Source organism: Lissotriton helveticus, chromosome 8 (assembly GCF_964261635.1).
Source record: "Lissotriton helveticus chromosome 8, aLisHel1.1, whole genome shotgun sequence".
NCBI lineage: Eukaryota > Metazoa > Chordata > Amphibia > Caudata > Salamandridae > Lissotriton > Lissotriton helveticus.
In genome coordinates this window covers 807,445,017-807,470,732 of record NC_136069.1, presented here as the reverse complement: position 1 = coordinate 807,470,732, position 25,716 = coordinate 807,445,017, and the positions used below count along the sequence as shown (strand labels likewise).

The window sequence follows — 25,716 nt, the reverse complement described above, 5'->3', positions numbered from 1 at the left end:
CGGGCAAAGCCCTTTGTCAAGGAGTGCTAAAAGAAAGGAGACGAATCACCATCAGAATACATTGCGGTAAGGAAAACATAATGAACATTCATAATTGCAAAAAACAGTACATAGCGCTTAGCTAACATCGCGACTGGGGCTTAAAAAAAGCGGAAACCTGGGTGTGGTAAATGGTGAAAGTGCAAAACAAACAAGTGATGCTATCGGGTTACTTATAACCTCATCTCTGTGTGAGATATAAATGCAGCGGTTTTATCAGGGTGCTCGTGGGTCTAAACCAACGTGTGCAGTGCTGTGCGCGTTAAGCAGGCCACCATGCAAATGAGTCCCAAAATTCATAAAGATTTGAACAATCCCCCTTTTCGACCAATTGTGTCAACTAGAGGTTCCATCCACGAAGCGACCGGTAAGCTGATTGACAAATACTTACAACCCATTGTTACCAAAGCTCATAGTTACATCAGGGACACTACAGAATTCCTAATTAAACTATCTGAAATTCAAATCAACCACGACAACCATTACATCATGTGTACTGCTGATGTTAGTTCCTTATACACATCCATCCCTCATCAGGGAGGCATTGAAGCAGTTGAACAGGCCTTGCTGACCAGTGACATTGACAACTCCATGCAAATGTTCCTTATGGAATTGATGGTATATACCCTCTACCATAGCTATTTTCAAGTCAACAACGAGTGGTTCCTACAGCTTTCTGGAATGGCTATGGGAAATTGTGCGGCGCCCTCATACGCTAACATCTATATGGAAAACTTTGAAAAAATGCACATATACGGCGATCAAATCAACTATGAAAAAATACTCATGTATACAAGATACATTGATGATCTTTTCCTCATTTGGATGGATTCCAAAGCCTCTCTTGAACAATTTCTCAGACAACTGAATTCTAAAGATGACCGCATCAAACTCACATGGGAAACCAATGATTCAGAAATCACTTTCCTTGATGTCAACATAAAAATTACCACCAATGGACTTATCACTGACCTCCATAGAAAAAAGACTGATCGCAATAACACCTTGCACTACAAGAGTCATCACCAGGAGTCTCTCAAAAGACATTTACCGTTTTCTCAACTTTTAAGAGTTAAACGCATTGTTTCAGATGATCACACCCTTGATTTACGCATGGATGAAATGCAGAAGCGATTTGTAGCGAGAGGCTACCCTGAACAGGTTGTTAAAGATGCACAACTTCGAGTAGCACAAATCACCAGACAAGAAGCCTTGTTAAAAAAAACCAATACAGCACTGACACGAAACGTCCTGGTTTCCAAATATTCTACAGCAAGCAAGATCTATAAAAAGATCATATTAAAACACTGGCCTATCCTTCAGATCGAACCAGATTTCGACGAGTTGTACAGAGCTGCACCCTTGTTCGCTCACACTCGAAGTAAAAACATTAAAGAAATACTATCCAACCCTACAACTTCAGGTCAAAAATATAAGGGCACACAACCGTGCCTAAACTGCAGTCATTGTAATTCAGCTATCAAAGGCAATTTCATTCATCATCCCATGAAAGGCAAAACTATTAAGCTACGAACCAATGCCACTTGTGACTCCTCAAACTTAATTTATGCACTCAAATGTCCATGTGGTAAACTATATGTGGGGAAAACCGAGAGAAAAATAAAGACACGTTTAAATGAACATAAGTCAAACATCAGACTTAAAAACGTGAAGTCCAACATTGCCATGCACTTTGATGAAGCTCGTCACTCCATTGCCCAACTACAATTCATCATTTTGGAAACAGTCACCAAAAAGGAGGGCACTGACAACAACAAACTCTTGTTGAAGAGAGAACTGGAATGGATTTATCGTCTCCAGACCCAAAAGCCTTTTGGGTTAAATGATCGCTGCGAATTTAGTTGCTATCTATGATGTTAACATTACTACATTGGTTCTAATGCTGCGTGTGTTTTCACACTTTCTGTCACCTTAACCTGCATGGTTCACCTTTATTTTTAACCTTACTCTTCATTATTATTATTTTTAACCTTTCTCTTTGCTTCACTTCTTTCACACGCTATCTTTTGGTTACACCTTTCATTTCTGTGGCTTTGACCACGTTTCCCCCACTCCAACATGGCGCCCATAATATCCATCTAACAGCCTAGTCCATCTTTAATGTTCACTACCCCGCGTCTCGCGCTATATTGAGGGCGACGTTACTCTGAAGCTGAAGTAAGTTTTCTGACTGGCGCCTCGCATGGTGGCCTGCTTAACGCGCACAGCACTGCACACGTTGGTTTAGACCCACGAGCACCCTGATAAAACCGCTGCATTTATATCTCACACAGATGAGGTTATAAGTAACCCGATAGCATCACTTGTTTGTTTTGCACTTTCACCATTTACCACACCCAGGTTTCCGCTTTTTTTAAGCCCCAGTCGCGATGTTAGCTAAGCGCTATGTACTGTTTTTTGCAATTATGAATGTTCATTATGTTTTCCTTACCGCAATGTATTCTGATGGTGATTCGTCTCCTTTCTTTTAGCACTCCTTGACAAAGGGCTTTGCCCGAAATGCATTGGAGTTACACTGCTTTATTGTTCCTCGTTTTGAATAACGAACTCTTTTGAATATGAACTACCAATTGATATGAATTTAATATCAATCTGCTATTGATATTTAACTTGCGTTCAAAATAAATTGAACTACCAAATTGTTATTTTGGAGAATTATTCAAATGGTGTGCCAGCCGTGGGGATGTAGTTGCATGGTTCATGCATACACGACTCTTTATCCATTTCCCTAGGTGTCTCGGACGGAGACACTACCCACGTGTGCACCCGAAGCTTATCTACATTTGATCAACTAAATACACCCTAGCTGTGCATCGTTTCCTCCTACTTATTATCGACAGTAACATGCTGACAGATTACCTGGCTTCCTTGATTTCTGCACTACTCTCTTGTTGTTCACAGGTTGCTGCTGCCTTCCCTGACAACACCCAGGTCAAGGAACATGCCATAGCACCAGAGGATTCTATACTTGTGTCCGGATTTTTGATCGTTCAAGTCCCCTTGAGCCACGTTGGAAGACGCCGAAGTTGGTGGAAGGACGTAAAGGCCGAACTCACCTTCATCACTATTTGGAACTTTGGAACTTTGGAACTTTTTTAAAGAACACTGACCTTTGCTAGAAAATACCCCTCAGCAAGAGTATAGGTCTAGATTAAGATCTAGCAAGTCAGACGTAGTTTAATTGTTTAAGCCCACCCGGTGGTGAATCGGTTAGACTCGATTCTGACATGTATAAGATCACATATGAGAATAGCAAGAAGAGAGATAAGAAGGAAAAGTACTGCAAGATAATACGCAGTAGATGTATAGTTACTTTGATCATCCTTTTTATTCTGTGCATTGTTATAATTGGTGTTAGTTTATTGCTACATGTTTTCTTTCCTATTTCCTCACATATACAATCTTCCAGTAACAGCACCACAGAGCACACATTTAGTGACCTGCCACCTCATGAATTGTCATATCGACTTGCACTGCGTAACAATACATTTATTCGAATGTTACACCATTCTCATCAGACCAGCAATGCAACTGATTGCTGGGTATGTGGCCAACTGCCTCCTTATCAAGAAACGAAGGGAGTCTTGCCCTTCTACCCTTTACCGTTCCCACACAATGGTTCGTGTGGAGCATGGTTTGCTCTAATGACATCAATAGATAGAAGGTACATAGCTTATCCAGGTGGCTGGATATATGGAAACCTGAATAAAGTAATGAATGAAGCATGATTTCCAGACAAAGACGGATTCCCCCAAAGAAAGGGAACCGATTTAGAGAATGAAGAGTACGAACAGGGAAATGCATCTGTTAATTTTATAATGTTAAACGTTCAACCCAAGCAAAACACAGGTCCACCGTTTATATCAGTCCTGCCAGCTAAAGGTGATTTATGTGTTAAAAAGAAAGGCTCAGTACATATGGGACATAGCGAGTGTTACACTGTAGTAGAGTTTAATGATAAAGGACTTTCTTCTTTCAAAACATCACGCCATACCTATTTCATTTGTGGTCAGACAGCCTATGTACATCTGCCCTTAGACTGGGGTGGGACTTGTTATATAGCATTCTTATTGCCACCCGTTTTTCTAGCCCCATCAAATTATCATAGACATTCACGACTAGAACATGTTAGACAAAAGAGAGAGACAGATTCCGCAGGGATCGATCAGACTGAAACAGCTTGGGAGCAATATACAGACTTCAACAGAGGATTCTTTTTCTTCATAGGTCCCGTCCAAAACAGTAAACTGATACGCAGGTTAACAAGGACTCTTGAAACAGTTGTAAATGAAACTGCATCTGCCCTGGCGAACTTGACCCCGGAACAGTCTGCTATTAGACTTGTCGTTCTTCAAAACCGCCTCGTTCTAGACGTCATCTTGGCGGATAGGGGCGGAGCTTGTAGAGTCATCCGATCTAGTTGTTGCATTTTCATCCCAGATAATGCACCATCTGTGTACGAAGCAATAACAAGGCTCCACAAGATTGCTCATGCCATACATCAAGATCCAGGCACATGGACTTGGTCCAGTTGGTTCTGGGGTGTAATATCTGCATGGGGATGGAAAGTTATGTCCTTCCTAGGAATGGCCCTACTTATGGTATTTGGTTGCTGTCTCTGTCTGCAGTGTGGTCCGGCGATTTGCGGCCTGTGTGCCACTGCCTGTGTTCCCCATCCACGTAAACAAAGGATAAAAGATGAACAAATGATTCTGTATGATCAACTATATGGTCTCATGAATATAGATGTATCCTAAAGGGTTATGTAGGAGACAAGGAGGGAATGTGGAAAATGATATTTTGCCTGACCAACTTTGTCCACTACATATACCCTATGTTACATGTCATGTGCATGTCACCCATGCATATTTCCCGTAGTGGCCTGAATCACTAGGCCTCTGCAAACATGTCCTGCAAGTCAAGTCATCAAGTCTCCCAAACGTTAAGCTAAAATGAAGGCCCATGTATTTGCATTTTGCATTGTGCTCTTTTAAATAAATATCGTACTGGTTGAGCCTGAAACCACTTTCTGAATTAATGTTTTCATGACTCTTGGCATACTGAGCTGCAGTCACGTCAGCAAGTGGCATCCCTGCCCGGTGAGGAAAAGTACACAGAACCCGTCCGAGGGAGATAGGGCCCAGCCATTCTGTCTCCATTTAAGTAAATCACAGTGCTTGCACCCATAGAAAGCTCATGCAATGAACGAATAAATATGCCCTCTCTGTCTTTTAGTGACGAACAACCTTTGCTTCAGATAATACATCCTCTATCATATCAGATTGTACAAGACGTGCTCAAGTCGCCTTGACACAAGAGATCTCTCTACTAGGTTGAAAGTCAGCTTCCTCCCAGTTACACGTCAATTGCACGTCATGTCCAAGTTGCACACAAGTAGGGCAGAGTTCCAGCTGGTCATGCAAACTCCTCCTAAGTACCCACCCACCTATGACACCTACCTATCACCTACCTATGACTCATCAAAGTACACACCCTCATGTACACCCACATGTTCTTATCTCATTTTCTTCCTTGCTCTGCTTAGCCTATGTACAAGAAATGTATATATACTATGTTCAGTAAATAATTGTTAGAAGACTCTTCCTGAACCTCAGAGGTGATGGAACATATTCTCCCTTTGACTCGAGTTATTGGAATAAAGCCCATTTTAACTCTGATACCACGGACTCTGCTTCTCACTTGATGCATGATACTTTGTTAATGCCTAGAAATTCTGCCAGGGTAATAATTTATTTACCACAGCCTGGAGGTTCCAGATTCTCTATATTGGCCCCTCAGTACTGAAATTCTCTTCCATCTAACATCAGAATGACTGCTGAATATCTTAGATTTAGACAACTTTTGAAGACATGGCTTTTTACACATGCCTACGAATATCTTTCTGTGCTGCAGTTCTGCTCCTTTTATTTAGCGCTAAGAAACGGACTGGCGTACGAACGTTACACAAATAATTTTAACATAACATAACATAATATCACTTACGGATGGACATTCCTGACAACCCTCAACATTGCAGAATGTCTACATTGAGAATGAATATAATTACTTCACCTGTTGTTCTTGCAAGCTCTGTGACTCTCATTCAAACATGTCAATGTACATATTTGCATATAACATCAATACTTGTGCATACTTACACTAACGTGTACTTCAACTTGCATGCAAAGCAATAGAAGCTCTCCTTGGTAGAGCAAAGATATGTGAAGCTTCCTCTAACTTCCTGCCATGAAGCACATTTCTTCTATTGCCGCTGCAGTCATTTCCAGCAAAGTGGGTTAAGTTGCCACCACCTGAAAAACAAGATGAATGCAATGTCCTGCTAAGTGGTTGCAATATTGTATGTCTTTTTTGAGTTTGTGAGTGCTGTATGCCCCATTGTAGCAGAATTGGAATGCCTTTGGACTGGGTTACTTGCAGGAAGGTGATAATTAGAACTATGCAGCCAAAGTGATCATTAACCACTTGGATGCTAAGTCTATTTTTTCTCCTTCATGTAATTTCCATTGAAACCAATGGAAACTCCATGACGAGCTGGGCTCGTCATGAGCGTCGAAGGGGTTAATGGACCACTCCATAGTCCAGTTTATGAAAGGAGTCTACTGGTAAGTCCAGGCCTACTTAGGTATAGATGGAATAATAACCTTGCTGCCACTCAGTCTAAAATGGTGGTGACAGGTCTTAAACATCTGAATAAGCAATATCAGTTCATGAGTAACAGCTTTCCATAAAGAATGCCGAACATCAGTCTCACATAGGCCTGAAGAGGGTGGTTCAAGTGAAATAACATTTTTGTAACTTTTATCTGAATGCATCACAGTTAGGTGGAGAACGCCTAAAGTCATAGAATGTGAGTATATTAGTCCTGAGTTTACTCACTGACATTCATACATAAACACATCGGCTGTGTCCCACCATAACATCGGAATTGTCTAGATCGGAGTGCAGATTGAATGATTTTTTTGGGCAGAATCCTCTAGGCAAATATTAGTAACACCACATGGATGCATACTGCAGGCACTTTTTTAGCGGTGACTGCTCCTCCGCTAAGGCAGAGGAGCGTCGCCCCACTGCTTTTAAGCAGTATAACTAAGGAAGAACAATAAAAAGATAATAACATGATGCTATTATCATTTTATTGTTTACATCTGCGTTGCAGGTGGCGGGCGGGCGGGGCTACTCTGCTGTCAGAGGAGGGCAGGGGAGGGGTGATTTACCCACTCCTAAGTGCGTATTGACCGTTTGACCGGCCCTCACAGGCTGGCCAAATCATCATGATCACTTTGCATGTTCTCCATGCATGCTGCATTACAGCCTGCGTGGACGACAATACCAGGCCCTCGGTTCCCGTCTGAGCGCCGAGCCATGGCGCCCAGACCAACCACAACGCAGCATTTCAGCGTTGGTATTGGTCAGTGGAGCCTGCGTGCTTACCAATGACAACGCTGCCTTGCAGTGTTGAAATTGGTCAGGGGAGCCTGGCAGTGCTTCCTGGTTCAGCCGAGCCCGATGGAGCAAAGATGTGGCGATAATGTAAGTGTTTTTTTTTCTTTTTTTCTTACATCCCCCACCCCAACACCCCCGATCCATGCCCACCACCACTGTTGTTTAGATATACGTTTTAACAGCACAGCTGTCAAACAGACCCATTGCTAACAATACACATAGAGTGTTTTTTTTTATCCACAACTTTGTTGAGTCATCCTCTTGTAGCCATTGGCTAAAAGGTTGTTAATTATGTGTTGCTACAGACCACATGAGTATGCTTCTCTAACCTAATAGTATGGGCTGTTTGGGAGTACCCTTCTGCCTGCACTTAAGTACCTGCAGTGAACTGGATGATGGACTACTGTGCACCTACAATTCCCTCTGTCCAATACGTTGGCTCCCTCCTCTGTGTCTCACTCTAAAGTGCTAACTCTACATGCATTTGAACATTAGATCCAGACCTATTGTCTTTCCCAGTGCTTCTTTATATTATTGTAAATTGAGGTCCCTAATCAATTTACTAAAGGAATGGGTCCAGAAGGCATGGATTTATTATTACTATTTTAGTAAGTGATTACTTGATCAGTCTGGTTAATGCCTTGATGAAACAAAATCAGACGAAGCATAATTACTGAATCAAATAAGGTTTTCATTAATTTGTTCAGCAGGGGTCACTAATTGGAAGGTACGGTGAATTACTGTAAGCTTTTCATTATGCACTGATAATGCTAGCTAGTCTATGAGCAAAGCTTGATTCAATTAGTCCTACTAAAGTCTTCACCAATAGAAGAGGGAGGCAGAGTTCATATCTGGCTTTTTAGTGGCATGCTGGTAGTGCACTATCACAGTCCAAGGATGCTGAAACAGGGAGCAGTGATTGTTTTTTTCCTGTTTTGAGCTGTGCTCTAGACAGCACGTGCATGTGCTTAATTTCTAAAATAAGCACCAGGGCCCTGACCAGAAGGCCAATGCCGCTTGCACCTCCCATTGCCCCTGTCATCGCTGCCAATGGCGGTACCAAAACAACTACCTCACCTGCACGTGTGACAGTTCAGATTATTCCAGGTCGCCAAACCTAAAGGAATGGCTAGGGAGGCAGGTTTTAGCAATTTTTTAAGTAGATTGTATTAATGAACAACCATTGTCCTCTCATCTCTAAATTAGATGAGCAGTGCCACCATGTGGCAGACTGCCATAAGTGCGGTGTAAGCAATTAAGTGCCCGTGCCGAGCACCGGAAACCACCGGCTCAAATTAAGCACTGGCTCATGCATTAAATTAGAGATTTTTCTGTGGCATGTGTTCGTGCTTTAGACAGTGTAATGCCTTAAAGATAGTTAAGTATGCTATTTGCCAGTGCGCACATTCATGATACGACCAATATTGTACAAAGGCTTGACATGATGGTCCTAGATATAATGCACCCCAATTTATCATACATATAATCTCTTTTTTCTTTCTCTCTCTGTCTGTCTTTGTCCACTTTAGGGCGAATCCTCGAAACTTCAATTTTGATAATGTGGGAAACGCTATGCTAGCCCTCTTCGAGGTTCTCTCCCTTAAAGGGTGGGTGGAAGTCCGAGATGTGATTATTCATCGCGTGGGCCCGGTAAGTTAGCACTTCTACCTATTTTTATGAACATTCCTACTTTAAAGCTGCCCCCTAACATCTTTTTTTGTATATATGCAGATTCATGGCATCTACATCCACGTGTTTGTTTTCCTCGGCTGCATGATCGGACTGACCCTTTTTGTTGGAGTGGTTATTGCAAATTTCAATGAAAATAAGGTAGGCATACATTCGAAATAGTGTTTCTATTACGATATGGGATTTAGTTGACCTATTTAACTTGCGTTCTGTCTATTCACAGACATGCCACCATTTTTTATGATGTATTCTTGGTCAACCATGATTCTACAATGTTTGGATCTGGCATGACAGTGCAACTGACTGCATGACCTATTGTTACCAATTCTTTAACAAAAGTAGTGGACTTTGGCTCTCCCCAGAGGAATATTTCTCTCTCACCTCATGTTTTTGAACCTTTAGTGTATCATTCTTCCTCCTATGGAGTGCTTACATTGTAAAGCAAGAGAGATTATTTTATGTCACAAAAGTACCCTGAATCATAACACATTAATTTCACATTTGCATTGTGTACAAAAAGCAATCCTTTTTTCACTGCAGCAGACTTTTCTGAACATTTTATTCAGAACTCAAGAAAAAAGTATCAGACATACATTTTGACTGCCAATTCTTGTTTTGGCCAGACCAGTGAAAATTACAATGACTTATTTTATATAACACTTCGTACCACACTTTTTGTTTCCAAGTGCTGTAAATAAAATATTTTATAGCTACTCAATGTAATGGCACATAGTTACTGACTTCAAAAGGATGGAAAGCTAAGTTTGTCTTATTAGGATTCGAAATTGAGTCCTTCAGAGCACTGTGGATGTCAGGAGTGAGCGTTAACTTGCTGGACCCTCTATCCAGACTGTTCCCCCAAGACAAAGGTCCATCATGGCAGCCTCACATCGAAACAAGGCACTTTATCTTCTATGAGAAGCAATTATGATTCATCCTCTATTACCATTTAATTATTTTTTCACATAAAAAATTGCTCTTTGCATCCCAAGTGGATTATATTTTGTACAAAGATAATGTTACCCTTTACGGAAATAAGATGGAAGACATGTTCCTCTGGTACTGGGTTAAGGCTTGGTGTTTTATTATGGAGTAGGTGATATTTCGTGTTTTTAGGCATTGACGGGCCGTGGGTAAAAATAATTGTTGATTTTAAATGCTTGATTGTGGGCGGGTAAAGTATATTAGTAACAACACTGTTTTTATTGTAAAAGTATACATATTCAAATACGATTTATGCTTTCTGTATTACTGTGTATATGAATAGTTTGTAATGCCTTTTTAGGCATGATATCAAACTGTTAATAAACTGAAACTGAAACTGGGAAGCATTGTCTGCCCACTATTCACAGAATTCCAGAGTATTTTGATCCCTCAAAGACATGACAATGTCGATTGTACATGAGGTACCGTGAGTATAAATACAGGATTACATTCTCTATGGATATTAACTAGATTAGGAACGAGATGGAAATTGGTCTAAGTTAATGGTGTTACACTGGCTGTCAGTTTCAGGCGGACAAACTCAAGGTCAGTGGTATGGATTGCTGTGTGTGTAGGACCTACCACCACTTGTGCAAGACATAAAGTTCCAGGAGTTTTTGTAAAATCAGTGGCTAATGCATTTTTCTGATTATCCACCTGATTAAAATCACCTACAACAAGGGTGTTGAAGAACAATGTATCAATGATGTCAGTTATTCTAGCCAATCATTCATGTGTGGAGTCTGACTGCCGACAATTCACAGTGAAAATGAACACAAGAGAAATCTGATCTTGAGAGCCCTAGAAATCCGGATATAGATTATCCAAGATTGCTATTAGTCTACGGTGAACTGTTCTTTAAAAATCATGTCCACTCTTTCACCCTCTTGGGCACTCCTGTCACAATGAAAAATCTTGTGCTCCTCGGGCATTACAGTAGCAAGAGTAGGGCCTGACATATATTCTGGATTTGCCTTGAGAGTTGCCCATTTGTCAAGAATTACCTTTATTCTGCTCATGCCAGCATCTGGTTGTGGGTACCCCCATACCAATAATTACATACAATATTCCAGTACCAGAATTTTATCACTGACATTGCCCATAAAAACCATGGATGGCTTGTATGTCTGTGGTAAATAAATAATTAATTACCGGTACTATTTTTGAATACAGTGAATAAAACAGATAGCTCAATAAATAAGAGACAGGATTCGAGGTATCTTGAGTCTTACAGGCTTTAATCAGGCATAAGGGAAGGGACAGGAACGGGATAGCCTGCACGGAAATAGAAAGGATGGCAGCTGCCAGGGAACGGGAATGGCATGGGGGATAAGGGGTGACTTTCAATAACAGTACACAGTATATATACTAAAACAATTACATTACATTCAATACAGTAGGCGTAGCAGTAGGCGTAACTCGTAGCAGTCGCGAAAGATAAGAGTAAAATGGGTGTAACAAGAAGGCGTGTACAGGGCGTATACATAGACATGTGATGTAGACGTCATGGAAGTGTCATAAATGGGGCGGAAACATGGAGGGGGCTACCTGAGCGGCTGGGACCTTTAACCTAGTGGTGCGCGCAAACGGGCAATGACGTGTTACCAGGAAAAACTGGGGGCTATGACTTCTGCGCTAGAAGAGGAGACTAAAGTCTGCAGTGTCAGAACGACTTGTACCTATATCATATCTGGTATCTTGTGTTTGGAGTACATGTTGTTAGAATCCAAAAGTTATCAGGGCAAAGGCTACTTGACACTAAGACTGGTGCGTGCATAATTCTACATGTATTGCGTGTGCTAGGAATATTCTATGAATATTAATACAGTATTTCTCTTATATGGAGACAGAAAGGCTAGACCATGGCTGAAACTGTTGATGCGATTCAGTAGCTTAGGAATGCAGAGAAGGAGGGCTGGACTGATAACTAGAAGCATAACATACTCTTGGCAGACTGGGAGGCAGAGCCGGGCCGGGCACTGCGAGGCAGGAAGTAAGTGAAGGGTCAGGGATGCAGGTGGGGGCTGCATCGCTCCTCGGAGAGGTTTCAGGAAACTGGAGCTGAATCTGGTGTCCGGGCCCTTTTGAGGCCTAATAACGGGGACAATTCAATGAATTAACGTGCACACTGTATAATGTGGCAACATAGGCCTAATACTCGTTGCTTTCACGAGAACTGGAAACTGGCATACTAGAGTTGGACACAACTATAATTGCGTCTGTAATCGATCAGAGGGGGATACATGCATATCGATCATGCACATATAGCATAGGATGGGGAACACGTAGGCACATATAACATGGCAAAATTTACTTTTCCACATTCCCTCCTTGTGCCCTACGTTTCCATCAGGAAACATCAATATTCATGATACCATCTATCTGTTCATATAGCATCATTTGCTCGTCTCGAATTGTCTTGGAACGGGATTTAGGACTAGGAATACAAGAGGTAGCACACATGCCGCAAATCGCAGGGCCACATTGTAAACAGAGGCAGCAACTGAATATGACCATTACTGCTATACCTAGGAATGACAATACTTTCCATCCCCAGGCAGATATGATACTCCAGAGCCAACCGGACCACGTCCAAGTGCCTGGATTCTGGTGTAACTGATGGGCAATTTTATGAAGTCTGGTTATAGCTGAATAAACAGACGGCGCGTTATTAGGAATGAAAATGCAGCAACTAGATCCGATGACTCTACAAGCTCCTCCTCTATCGGCCAGTATGACGTCAAGAACGAGACGATTTTGGAGCACAACAAAACGCATAGCAGATTGTTCTTCGGTTAAGTTACCTAGAGCGGAAGTAGTCTCATTCACTACTGCTTCAAGGGTTCTGGTTAACCTACGTATTAACTTACTATTTTGGACAGGGCCTATAAAGAAGAAGAAACCTTTATTGAAGTCTTGATATTGTTCTAGAGCAGTTTCAGTTTGATCGACAATTGGGGACTCAGTCTCCCTTCTATGTCTAACGTGTACTAGATGTGTGTTTCTGTGATAATCGGATGGGGCTAGAAAAACTGGTGGCAGTAGGAAGGCAATATAACATGTTCCATCCCAATCGAGGGGCAGACGAACATATGCGGTCTGACCACAAACAAAATAAGAATGACGTGAGGCTTTGAAAATAGATTTCCCACTGTCACTATACTTGATAATAGTAGTACAATCACTATGTCCTACATGTGCGGAACCATTCTTTCTGACACATAATTCGCCTTTGACTGGTAGTACTGAAATAGCAGGCAAATCTGGAGTAGTATCGGACTGAACATTCAGGGCCATGAAATTCGAGGAATAATTACCTAAATCATATACTTCGTTTTCTAGATCTAACCCTGTTCTATGGGAAAGACCTTCCTTGTCTGGGAAACATGTTCTATTCAGAAGGGACATATCAGTGGAGGATGATGTTAACGTGGACCATGCTCCACACGAACCATTATGTGAAAACGGATAAGGAAAAAGTGGCAGAACTCCCTTCGGTGTCTGGAAAGGGGGGAGTCGACCACACACCCAACAATTAGTGGCATTGCTGGTCTGGTGTGAATAGTGCAACATTCGAATGAATGTGTTGTTACGCATAGCAAGACGATAGGATAGCTCGTGAGGAGGCAGATCACTAAATGTGTGCTCTACTGTAGTATTAGAAAACATATGTACATGTGAAATTGGAAAACATAAATGTAAAGCATAACTTATGCATGTAACCATAAGACTCAAAAATAATAAGAAGAATAGAACGATAATACATCTTTTAGAGTTTTGACTAACTCTCTCACTGTGTGGGTCTATCTCATACATGTCAGGAACCTGTCTAACCGTTTCACCCGAGAGGGACTTAGACAATTAAACTGGCTGACTTATTTTACTAGACCTCAACTTGGCTTTATACTCCTGCTGCGGAGTTTTCTCTAACAGGGGAAGTTTGAATTCAGAGTCTGTCTTTGGGCAGTCCTTAAGAATAGGGCAGTCTTTGATAAATGTCTTTTGTTGCAATCCATGGAATTTCTTGATATGACTGGTATGCACCCAGCCTCGGCGTCCCTCAAGCTTGACTGCGGTCCTTGTTGTCAATAACACCAGCTGTGGCTCCTTCCAACGGGGCTCCAGCGGACTTGAACGATCAAAATTTCGCACCAGGACATATTCTCCCGGAACGACTTCATGCGGTTTCACCTCAGTGTTGTCTGGAAATGCAGCGGCAACCTGTGAACGACAAGAGTGTAGGGCAGACATCAAGGAAGCTAGGTAATCTGTCAGCATATTACTGGAAACGTCTGTAATACTACGGGGTCTAGGTGTACCCCACATGTTTGGAGGGCGGCCGAATACGACCTCATAAGGGGACAGACCTGATCTGGAATGTGCAACCATTCTCATGTAGAAGAGAGCTACTGGCAAAGCTACTAGCCAGTCTACACCTTTCTCGGTACACACTTTAGCAATGCGGATTTTCAAAGTCTGGTTATGTCTCTCTACGAGACCGGCTGCTTCAGGATGGCGTACACAATGGAACTTCCATTGGTACCCTAACAGAAGGGAAACTTGTTTCATGAGCTCGGATGAGAATGGCTGGGCGTTATCTGAATACACGACCCTAGGCAATCCAAAACGGGGAAAATACTCACGAACCAACTGCCTGGCAGTGGTCGCGGCTGTGTAATCTGGAACTGGATATGCTTCTGTCCACCTGGACAAAGCGCATACAACTACTAGGACATACTTGAAACCTCGACATCGCTCCATCTGAATATAATCCATCTGGAGGACTTCAAAAGGGTGGTCAGGAGGTTGGAATCCACCTTGTTCCACCGGGACACTTTTACCTGGATTGAACTGACAACATATCATACAGGTACGGACTTTCTGCTTGGCTGCTGCTCGTAAATGCTTGTTGAACCAAAGGTTCTGAATACTGTCTAACATAGCTTTTTCTCCTAGATGTGCTGGACTATGTGCGGTGTTGATAATGACTTGAACCATAGAGTCGGGGAGAAACCATGTGGCTTTTCCCTTCGTCAACCATCCTTGATCTGTCTGGACCCCTCCTTGTTCGGACCATTTCTTGATTTCCTCAGGAGTAGCATGTAACTGTATGTCTATGACATCTTGTGTAGGGTCCTTAACTGTCATACAAGTAGTCTGATCTGGAGTGAGTGTCTGTGTCGTGTTAACTGGAATGTCTGGAGTCTGAGCTGTGAGCTTGGCTGTTCGATCTGCTAGATCGTTACCTTGAGAAATGATGTCAGTGACTTTCGTATGTGCCTTGCACTTCATGATAGCGATAGCTGTCGGTAAATGTATTGCATCTAACAGAGCTTGAATGAGGAGGCCATGCTGGATCTTGGTTCCATGAGAAGTCATAAAACCTCGTTCTTGCCAGAGCACTCCAAAGTCGTGTACGACTCCGAATGCATAACGTGAATCTGTGTATATGTTAACTTTCAGGTTCTTGGCACGTATGCAGGCTTGGGTCAGAGCGACTAGCTCTGCTGCTTGAGCAGACAGGGTGTCAATACGATGTGTTTCTATAACTTCGGTGTCAGTAGTCACTGCATACGCGGCTACTAGTTCTCCTGTATTTGTTCTCATACATGAACCATCCACATAAAGTGTCAGGTCGGGATCAGGTAATGCAATGTCTGTCAGATCTTGTCTTGGCTTTGTCATAGTGTTAACAACTTCCACACAGTCATGTGTGGCAGTATTTGAAGTAACTGACGGTAACAGTGTAGCAGGATTTAGAATGTTGCAGCGTCTGATTTCTATGTGTGGCTGAAACAGTGTCAATTCATAACCTGTTAAACGTGCAATTGTCAAGTGCTGAGTCTGTGTTCTGTTTAAAAGAACTTCCACGGAGTGTGGAACTTGTACTGTCAGGGAGTGTCCTAACACTATGGAATCACTTTGTCTGATAGCTAGAGCTGTGGCTGCAACTGACTTGAGGCACGCAGGCAGAGCCCGGGCCACTGGATCTAATGTGCTCGAAAAATAAGCACAGGGCTTGTATTGTCCTGCTTGATCTTGTGTGAGAACAGATAATGCAGTACCATCACGTTCTGTAACAAAAAGTGTAAAAGGCTTACTGTAGTTCGGTGTTGCTAGAACAGGTGCATTACATAAAGCTTTCTTTAATTCATTAAAAACAAGTGTATGTTCCTGGGTCCAAGGGAGGACAGTCGATGTGGCTGCCTCCTGTGTCGTTAACTGTATCAGTGGCTTGGCTAGAAATGCATACTGGGGAATCCATTGTCTGCAGTAAGAAGTGAGGCCGATAAAAGCTCGTACCTCCTTCTGTGTCTTGGGCTGTGGAAAACATGCTATTAACTGGATACGGTCAGGTGTCAACTGTCTACCCCACTTGGACAGTAAGTGTCCTAAGTAGACCACTTGCTGGACACAGAATTGTAATTTGGAAGGGGACACCTTGTGCCCCATCTCGGCCAGAAAATACAGAACTGTAAGTGACGCTCGCTCGCAGTCACGTTCAGAACGGGCTGTGATCAATAGATCATCGACATACTGGAGCAGGGCAGTGTCAGTTGGCATGTGAATATTGTCTAGTTGTCTCTTGAGTGCTTGACTGTAAATACTAGGACTTTCTGTGAAACCTTGAGGAGCTCGTGTGAATTTATAGCTTCTTCCATTTAAACAGAAACCGAAAAGGAACTGGCTGTCTGGATGAATGGGGACACTGAAAAATGCGTTCTTGAGATCGATAACTGTGAAGAACGTAGCTTCAGAATCAATGGCTGTCAAGAGGGTTGAAATATCTGGGACTACTGGGTACTGGGGTATGATACATTTATTAAGTTCTCGAAGGTCAATCACTAATCGATATACTGGAGGTGCATTTGGATCAGGACTGGAATGATAGGAGAATTACATACATTGGAGTCAGTTTCTACAACCACTCCTTGGGCAATAAGTTCGTCAATAATTTTGGATAAGGCTGCTACAGCCTCAGGTGGCAATTTGTACTGTCTGATTCGTGGTAAAACCACACCTTGCTTGAGAGTCACACGATGGGGTGTGATATGCATACAACCTACATCAGTTGGACCTTGCGCCCATAATTGCTGTGGTACATTCAATAATCTTGGATCAAAATCACGTAATACATAATGACCTTTGAAGTTTCTCAAGAACAGGCGGACCCCTTCTGGGGAACAACAAATGACTGCTCCTAATTCTTTCAATGTTTTAATGCCTAACAAATTTTCTGGACAAGATTTCGTTAGTAACAAATCAGTAGTTCGGGACAATGGACCGACTTCTAGAGTAACTGGTTTCGATATTTCATTAACAATAGGCTTTCCTGAAAATCCAAGGGAAACATTTCTAGAGCCTGAGAGTGGAGCCCCTGGAACCTCGTCATGACTGATGGTAGTCCTACTTGCCCCTGTATCAATCAGAAACTTTCTGTCTTTCCCTAATACTTGACTGTGTACATAGGGACCCTCTTGATCTACAGGTATCTCGATGAGAGGCAAGCCTACCTCCCTCTCTAGGCTGTTTCATGAATACGGCTGATAATCTGGATACTCTGTCTGTGCATACTGGTACATCTGCTGTGTAACATGCTGTGTTGCAGCGATAGGCTGCGGTGCTGTGACTGTCTGTTGTGCATTCTGTGGTGGCTGGGAAGTCTGTGAAACTTGTTCTTGTCTAAGCGGACGTGGTCTTTCTTTAGTTTTACCAGTAGCTATGTTGTGTTTCAGAACTGCACACTCGTTTATAAAATGACCTGGCTGTTTACAGTAATTGCATGTCCCTTTAACGGGAGCTGCAGGATGACTGGCTTGATTCGGACCCCTCTTCTGACTGTCTTGTGGAACAGATTGGGCAACTAATACTTTCATTTTCGTGTCTTTCATACGTCTTCTTTCGTGTTCCTGCTCTTCCCTGATTCTGTTCTGGTGATACTGGAGCATTTGTAACATCTGTGATGGAGTATTAGCTTGCCAGGTACTTTCTACTTTCAATACTCGATTTTTAACTTGTGGACTTGAATTCTCGACTAGTTTGGTAACACAAAGATGATGGTATGATTCACTACTTGTCTTCAGACCACTGTTAATAATAAAACATTTTTCAAATCTAGAATAAAAATCACTAGTATCTTCGTCTTGTTTCTGTTTACAAGCTGAAATGGCATCCCAATCTTCCTTTTTCGTGGCAAGTAATCTTGGCAAAACTTGTATCAATAACTCGGGCAATTCTTTAGCTTTACCCCCAAGACCGGTACCTGGTACTCGTGTATTATCTTCAGCTTCTAGAGCTGTCCAATCTATCTTTTTCTCTCCCACCTCCCATTCTTTTTCTTTGAGTTTTTCATATATGCCTGCAGGCAACAGGACCTTTAACATTTTAATGATATCAGGATACGTGTATTCTCCCATACGGAGCATGTCTTTTAATTCACGGTGGAACCCTGCTGGATCCTTATCGTGACAGGGAATTAACTTCTTCATCTCTAAGAGTTCCATTTTTGTGATGGGGGTGTAAACAAATACTCGTTCTAGATCACCACCCGTTGTCCTAACTGGGTGTACTTCTCGTAACGGATTCTGTCTATCTATGTAGAATGATTTACTTTCTGGAGGTGAGACGTGAACAAAATGTGGATTCAGAAACGTTCGATATTTGTGGCGCTGTTCTAGAATAACACTAATTAAATCGGTACCTAGACCTCTCCATCTATACTGGAGTAACTCGTTTAATACATCATGTAGTGGACCTGGATCAGAATGCTGTTCCTCATATAGTGTAATGAGGTACTGGATCATATACATACCCACCAGTCGCTGCTCGGCTGGGGGCAGTTTCAGAAACATTTGTGCCACTATTTCGTCTGGAAAAGTGGTAGAATCAGTAGTCCACCGGACTGCTGATCGGGCTAGTTCTTGTTCATGCATTGTACTAAGCTCACTATAACCTATTCGTGATTTCAGAATGTGATCGGTAGCTTGGAATACTTGCTCAAGGGAACCTTGTTCTGGTGCTGGAGGAGGGAAAACTTTCTTGTGATTTAGGCGTGAATGTCGGTCGGAAAGTCTAGTTTTACCTACATACGCTATTCTGGAGGGATTCTCGTCGTCTACCTCTTCGGTAGGAGAGTCGTCTTCTTTCTCAGTTACTTGTGTTGCTTCTCGTTTCTCGTGTAACTTTATTATTTCCCTACGAATTTTCTTGTACATACTCTCTATACAGTTCTGTGTCTTGTGTCTTCCCTCGGCTATATGGTCACTCCACCTGGTCAGGACTTTCATTTCTTCTTGATCTTTTTCCGGATAATCTTGTTCTCTTATTAAACAATTAATTAAAAACTTTAAAAGCATGAGCTGAGTCTCGACTTTTCTTTGAATCATGGCGTCGCGAACACTTTCTGGATCCACTCCTGTACGGATAAAACGATATATTCTGTCTAGATGTTCTCTCATATCGGGCAGGGTGTCCAAATAGTCGGTCACCCGTCTTAAACGTAATGAATATATGACCATAGTACCATCGCCTGGAACTGGATCATAACGACATTCGGTAAGTGCTCGCTTGATATCTGTGAATGTATGAACTTTTGGCGTACGCTGTAACGCTAGTTCATGTAGCGTCATACGTCTGTGTTGAGGTGGGGTACCAGGAGGACTTCCCCCCGCGGCTCCTAAACTAGAATCGTCGGTGGGTACTGTACGTGCTGGTAGAGTGACTGATGTAGCTGGTACATGTACTGTAGGCTGGGCCGGGGGTGCTGTAACAGATGTTGTAACGGGTGCGGTAACGTGAACTGTACCCACGGCCCTGGTGGCTGGAGGAACAGGAATTACATTATTTACGGGAGCAGGCGGAACAGGATTTGCATATTCTGGGACTGTATCGTCCAAATAGGACGAGAGAAAAATATCAGCTGCGGTCGGTTTGTGACGTAGCTTAATCGGGACCAATGGCGGCGGAAAATTACATGGTGCTTCCGGGGTTGCTTTTGGCAAGCCCTCGGCTAAAAGAGGATACATACCCTTAATAAGGGCATTTCTTTGTCTGTCTGACTGTTCTGCTTTAACTCGCTCACCTACTTCGATTAATTCCCTTTCTTGGGCTCTTTCTGAGGATTCCCTACTTAATTCTGTTCTTCTGATTTCTTTTTCGGTTCTTTTATGAGATTCTTTGCGCCATAACTCGATGGCATCTTTCTGGGACTGTCTGGCTTTCTTTTTCCATAATGCTTCTTCTACTCGCATGATGCACTCGGTATCCCATGTACCTGATATGGGCCATCTATATTTCTCTTCTAACTCCTTGGTATAGTCCACCCATAAGTCTAGATATAATATGGCACCTAAGCCATGCTTATGATACATAAAATGACCTGGACTGTCCCTAGGCGGGACAGGAACTGCTTCCTCGAGTAACCCTTTTCGGGTTTTTAACTGACATAACTTGGAGAACAGAGGCATTCTAAACTTGACTCCGAACACAATACAATACACGATAAACACAATAATGACTAGAAAAACAAATCACTCATACCACGACATGACACATTAAATAACATTTAGAATAACAGTTCGGACAGAAATATTACCTGATATACTGAAAACAGAGACATGAATTTCTCGAGAACGGAACTTACTAGAATTACTAGATGCACTGCTAAAACAGTACGAAACATATCGGTCCCATAAAGAGACACGTCAGGACCCGCGTCCACCTAGGTGAACACTTCGGACTGGATCTGCGTACCCAAACCCACTGGACCAGAGACAAATTAATTGACCCTGTCTAGATACTACCCCAGCAACGGTACTCACCGGGCAGCAAGAACGGAAGGCCTCGGACTGGACTGGACTGCTACGACGTCGGACTACGAACTTCGGACTTCAGTTACAGGTGGGCCTCCGGATACCTCGGACCTTGGACTCTCAGCTTGGGCTCTGGTCGGGACTCGCCGCGTTCCTCACCGCCTCGTCTGGATGCTGGACCGCAACCTCCGTCTCCTCCGTGGGCCTGAGGGATACTTGAAGCAGAAATATCTGCCGGTGCGCAATAGAGTTCCGTCACGGCTGCAGAGGGTCAGGGGGCCTGCGTGGCTTCGCCGGCGCGTGGGGAAAGGGCAAGTCGCTGTTCGGGCGCCATTATGTGGTAAATAAATAATTAATTACCGGTACTATTTTTGAATACAGTGAATAAAACAGATAGCTCAATAAATAAGAGACAGGATTCGAGGTATCTTGAGTCTTACAGGCTTTAATCAGGCATAAGGGAAGGGACAGGAACGGGATAGCCTGCACGGAAATAGAAAGGATGGCAGCTGCCAGGGAACGGGAATGGCATGGGGGATAAGGGGTGACTTTCAATAACAGTACACAGTATATATACTAAAACAATTACATTACATTCAATACAGTAGGCGTAGCAGTAGGCGTAACTCGTAGCAGTCGCGAAAGATAAGAGTAAAATGGGTGTAACAAGAAGGCGTGTACAGGGCGTATACATAGACATGTGATGTAGACGTCATGGAAGTGTCATAAATGGGGCGGAAACATGGAGGGGGCTACCTGAGCGGCTGGGACCTTTAACCTAGTGGTGCTCGCAAACGGGCAATGACGTGTTACCAGGAAGAACTGGGGGCTATGACTTCTGCGCTAGAAGAGGAGACTGAAGTCTGCAGTGTCAGAACGACTTGTACCTATATCATATCTGGTATCTTGTGTTTGGAGTACATGTTGTTAGAATCCAAAAGTTATCAGGGCAAAGGCTACTTGACACTAAGACTGGTGCGTGCATAATTCTACATGTATTGCGTGTGCTAGGAATATTCTATGAATATTAATACAGTATTTCTCTTATATGGAGACAGAAAGGCTAGACCATGGCTGAAACTGTTGATGCGATTCAGTAGCTTAGGAATGCAGAGAAGGAGGGCTGGACTGATAACTAGAAGCATAACATACTCTTGGCAGACTGGGAGGCAGAGCCAGGCCGGGCCGGGCACTGCGAGGCAGGAAGTAAGGATGCAGGTGGGGGCTGCATCGCTCCTCGGAGAGGTTTCAGGAAACTGGAGCTGAATCTGGTGTCCGGGCCCTTTTGAGGCCTAGAAACGGGGACAATTCAATGAATTAACGTGCACACTGTATAATGTGGCAACATAGGCCTAATACTCGTTGCTTTCACGAGAACTGGAAACTGGCATACTAGAGTTGGACACAACTATAATTGCGTCTGTAATCGATCAGAGGGGGATACATGCATATCGATCATGCACATATAGCATAGGATGGGGAACACGTAGGCACATATAACATGGCAAAATTTACTTTTCCACATGTCAACAGGGCCGGACTGGCCCTAGTGGGCACCGGGCTTTCCCCCGGTGGGCCGCATAGGTGGGGGCCGGTTTTGGGCCCTTGGGGGCCGTTTTTGTTACAGGGATGTTGCAAAATCGGCCCTGTAACAAAATTGGCCGAAAACCGACCCTGGCAAAGAGCTCGGCAGCACCCCCACCCCCCCGGGGGGGGGCGCGCACTTTGCCAGTTCCGGTTTTGGTTCCCAGTCTGGCCCTGTATGTCAACAATCACCTCCAGTATTTTAGAGGCAGCATTTTATCTGATTTGCTTCCCCCAACCCGCCCCTCTGCCCCAATAAGTTATGCCTGCCATCTCTAAAGCAAAGAGTGTGTCTCCAGGATGCCAGCACCAGCATTTTGCTATATGTGTCTCTTTATGTATTTCCAATATTTCTGGGTCTGCATTTTGTCTTGTATGCTCTCCCTTATGCCAAGAATTACCTCCACAGTTCCAGCTAAAGCATCTCCCATGACAAGAATATCCTCCAGTATCCAAGCACTAGTGTTTTTTTCTACAGAGGCCATGCCAATAATTACTTCTAGTAAGGCCGACCTGCCTTTTGCCATCAATGCGCTTTCTTATGGCAAGTATTATCTCCAATATGCCAACAGTAGCATGTTACTTCGGGTGTCTTCATACGCCCAGATTTATATTGAGTATGCCAAGGCCAGTAGCAGAAATCGTAAACACACAAACAAACACACTCTTACTCACTCACACTCTCTCACTCCTCCTGCTCACTCCCTCCAAGTCACTCTCACTTTCTTCCCCCACCCTCACTGTGATTCACACTCTCTCACTCCTACTCACTTCCACTCAAAGTTACTCACAAAAATTCTCATACTCGCTGGTTCTCACTCTCACTTATAAACACACACTCACCCGTTTACACTCACTGACTCTGGGCTCTTGTGTTACTGCACCTGCTTCACCAGTGATAGCTACTTACCTAATATCCTTCCATGTCCTCTTACAATTTCCACTCACTCACTGAACCACTTTGCAGCACTAAATTGATCGTATTCATGCACTCTCTAAAACTCAGATTTCCACTCACTTTCGCTCTCATTGACACTCTTAAACACATTCACACACCCTAACTCAATCATAGTCACTGTCAATCACACACAAACACACTCACATGTACACACACATTCACAGAGAAACAACATGTATTTTTACTTATAGATGGTAACTCAGAGGTTGTATGGCAGCAGCAAAGTAAGAGTCTGGTGGTGGGCATTAGAACCAGCTGGCCATGATTCCCAATGAGTAGCCGGGCAGATCAGCAAAGGCAGGGATGATAAAGGGAAGAACCACCTAAATCCCTCTCCTAGCTTCTTGACAGGACTGGAAGCACATCCCTATAAGAAGCTGGGACAGAGCTGTGGATCCTGCCCCCTGCTGCTCTGTGTGGCTCTTTATTGACCTTAGCTATGCACTGATGTGCACTGTGATAGCTACATTTGAGCATATACTGTGCTGCCTGAGGAATGCACACTATGTCTGCTAAATAAAATGTATTTTGCCTGTGTGAGGGGATCTTAGTTTAACTACGTCCCCCACAAGTGCAAACCAGACATCCATCTGCAGAAAGCTGTATTTTGAAACATCATCGTGTCTGAGGTCCCTCAGCCTTACTCCTCCAGTCATTGGGAGCCTGGAGAGGCGGCCAAGAGGACTGACCTGCAAACTCACAGGGTTTATGAATACACTAAACCTGTGTTTTTATTAAGGCTGGTTAGTTACATCTTTGCAGCACAGGCAAGGGGTAGAAAGTAGCACCTTAGAGACGGGGATACACACCCTAGCCCCTCTTAAGGAGCCACTGCTGAAGATGGGGGACCAAGGGTGCAGTAGCCCCCTTACATCTATGGTGGAGAAGTGTGGCTCAGGGGTTAGAGGCGGTAGACCCGGAAGCTGAGATCGGTCCTGGACCAGGGTTCAATTCCCAGCCTCGGCGGGTCTTGGGCTAAAAATTCCACGGACTCGATAATTCTCGCCCCGGTGCCTCCTCGACTCACGGGTTCACACTCTGCGACTCTGGGCAATAGCTTGCTTAATCTCCACAACAGCCCCTCGCGGCGGGATGCCTGACTTTCACCTTGTGGACACCCTGCCGGGGTTTCTCACAGGGGAATACCAGGACGGGTTCCCTAAGCAAGCGCCAGGATGCCCTTTGGGTGACAGGTTTGCGCTATATAAGTACACCTACATTTACATTTACATTTACATCTAATCCTAATTCTGTGTTGTCTCAGCCATGCCTTCATTTTTTGAGTGCTCTATACTACATATACTACTAACCTACAGGGGGACCCAGAAGGCTGGACTTGCAATTTGAAACATGTCTCAATGTATGTCTTATGTTATTATGCAGATTATTTTGTTTTCCATGTGAAAGGGCGGGCAGCACTGGTGCCACACTTGGTGTCCTACAGTTTTAGAATGCCCTCAAAGATCAGTAATCCTATGAGTTTTTTGGTCTCTCTATGCTTGTTTGTACAACATTGTCCCTTAAATCGTGACCTCTTTTAAGGGCAAACCTAGGCACGTTTTTCAAGGGGTCTCTTGTAATGAGAATTCAAAAAAGATTCTAAGCAATTTATTTGCAAAGTGGTCCAAACATCCTCACTCATATCATTCTTTAAGTCTTCCCCTTTGGTTGAGGTGGAAGAGAAGTCTCACGAGGGCAATAGTATTCTTGTAACCCCTTATTAAAAGATTTAGGCTCAAAACTTCGACATTCTCAAAAGTAGTCATTTCTCCATTTGCAGTTTCTGTGAATATTAAGAAACTGTCTGGATGGTGAACTATCTATCAAATCTTTCAGGTGGTTACTACGTTGTTAAGTAGTACTCTTGGTTGTCTTATGAAATAACGAAGGTACAAAGTTTACCTTCCGAAAGTCTTATAGTAAGAGCCGAACAAATCAATAAATGACTTGCAATAAATGTGTAAAATTTGAAATCCGGATGTCTGAATTCAACCACCGAAAAATTAATTCACCTACCGCAACTTATGACTTTATCGTCAATAAATCTCTTTCACAGTCAAATCGCTGGTGGAATGGGTTCACAATCTCATTTTAGATTCTTTTTCGGTTAAAGTCATCGACTTTCAGTGGCAAAGTTGTGAGCAAAACATGCTCCCGTAAATATAT

General features: G+C 43.2%; 1 protein-coding gene across 1 annotated transcript in view; it reads left to right on the top strand.

Moving 5' to 3' along the window:
- Window positions 1–25,716, top strand: part of NALCN (sodium leak channel, non-selective) — a 3,094,418-nt gene that overhangs the window by 2,887,971 nt on the left and 180,731 nt on the right. The window contains exons 31-32 of the mRNA XM_078657626.1: window positions 9,054–9,174; window positions 9,256–9,354. Coding sequence (XP_078513752.1) covers window positions 9,054–9,174; window positions 9,256–9,354 — 220 coding nt within the window. The remainder of the gene's footprint in view (window positions 1–9,053; window positions 9,175–9,255; window positions 9,355–25,716) is intronic.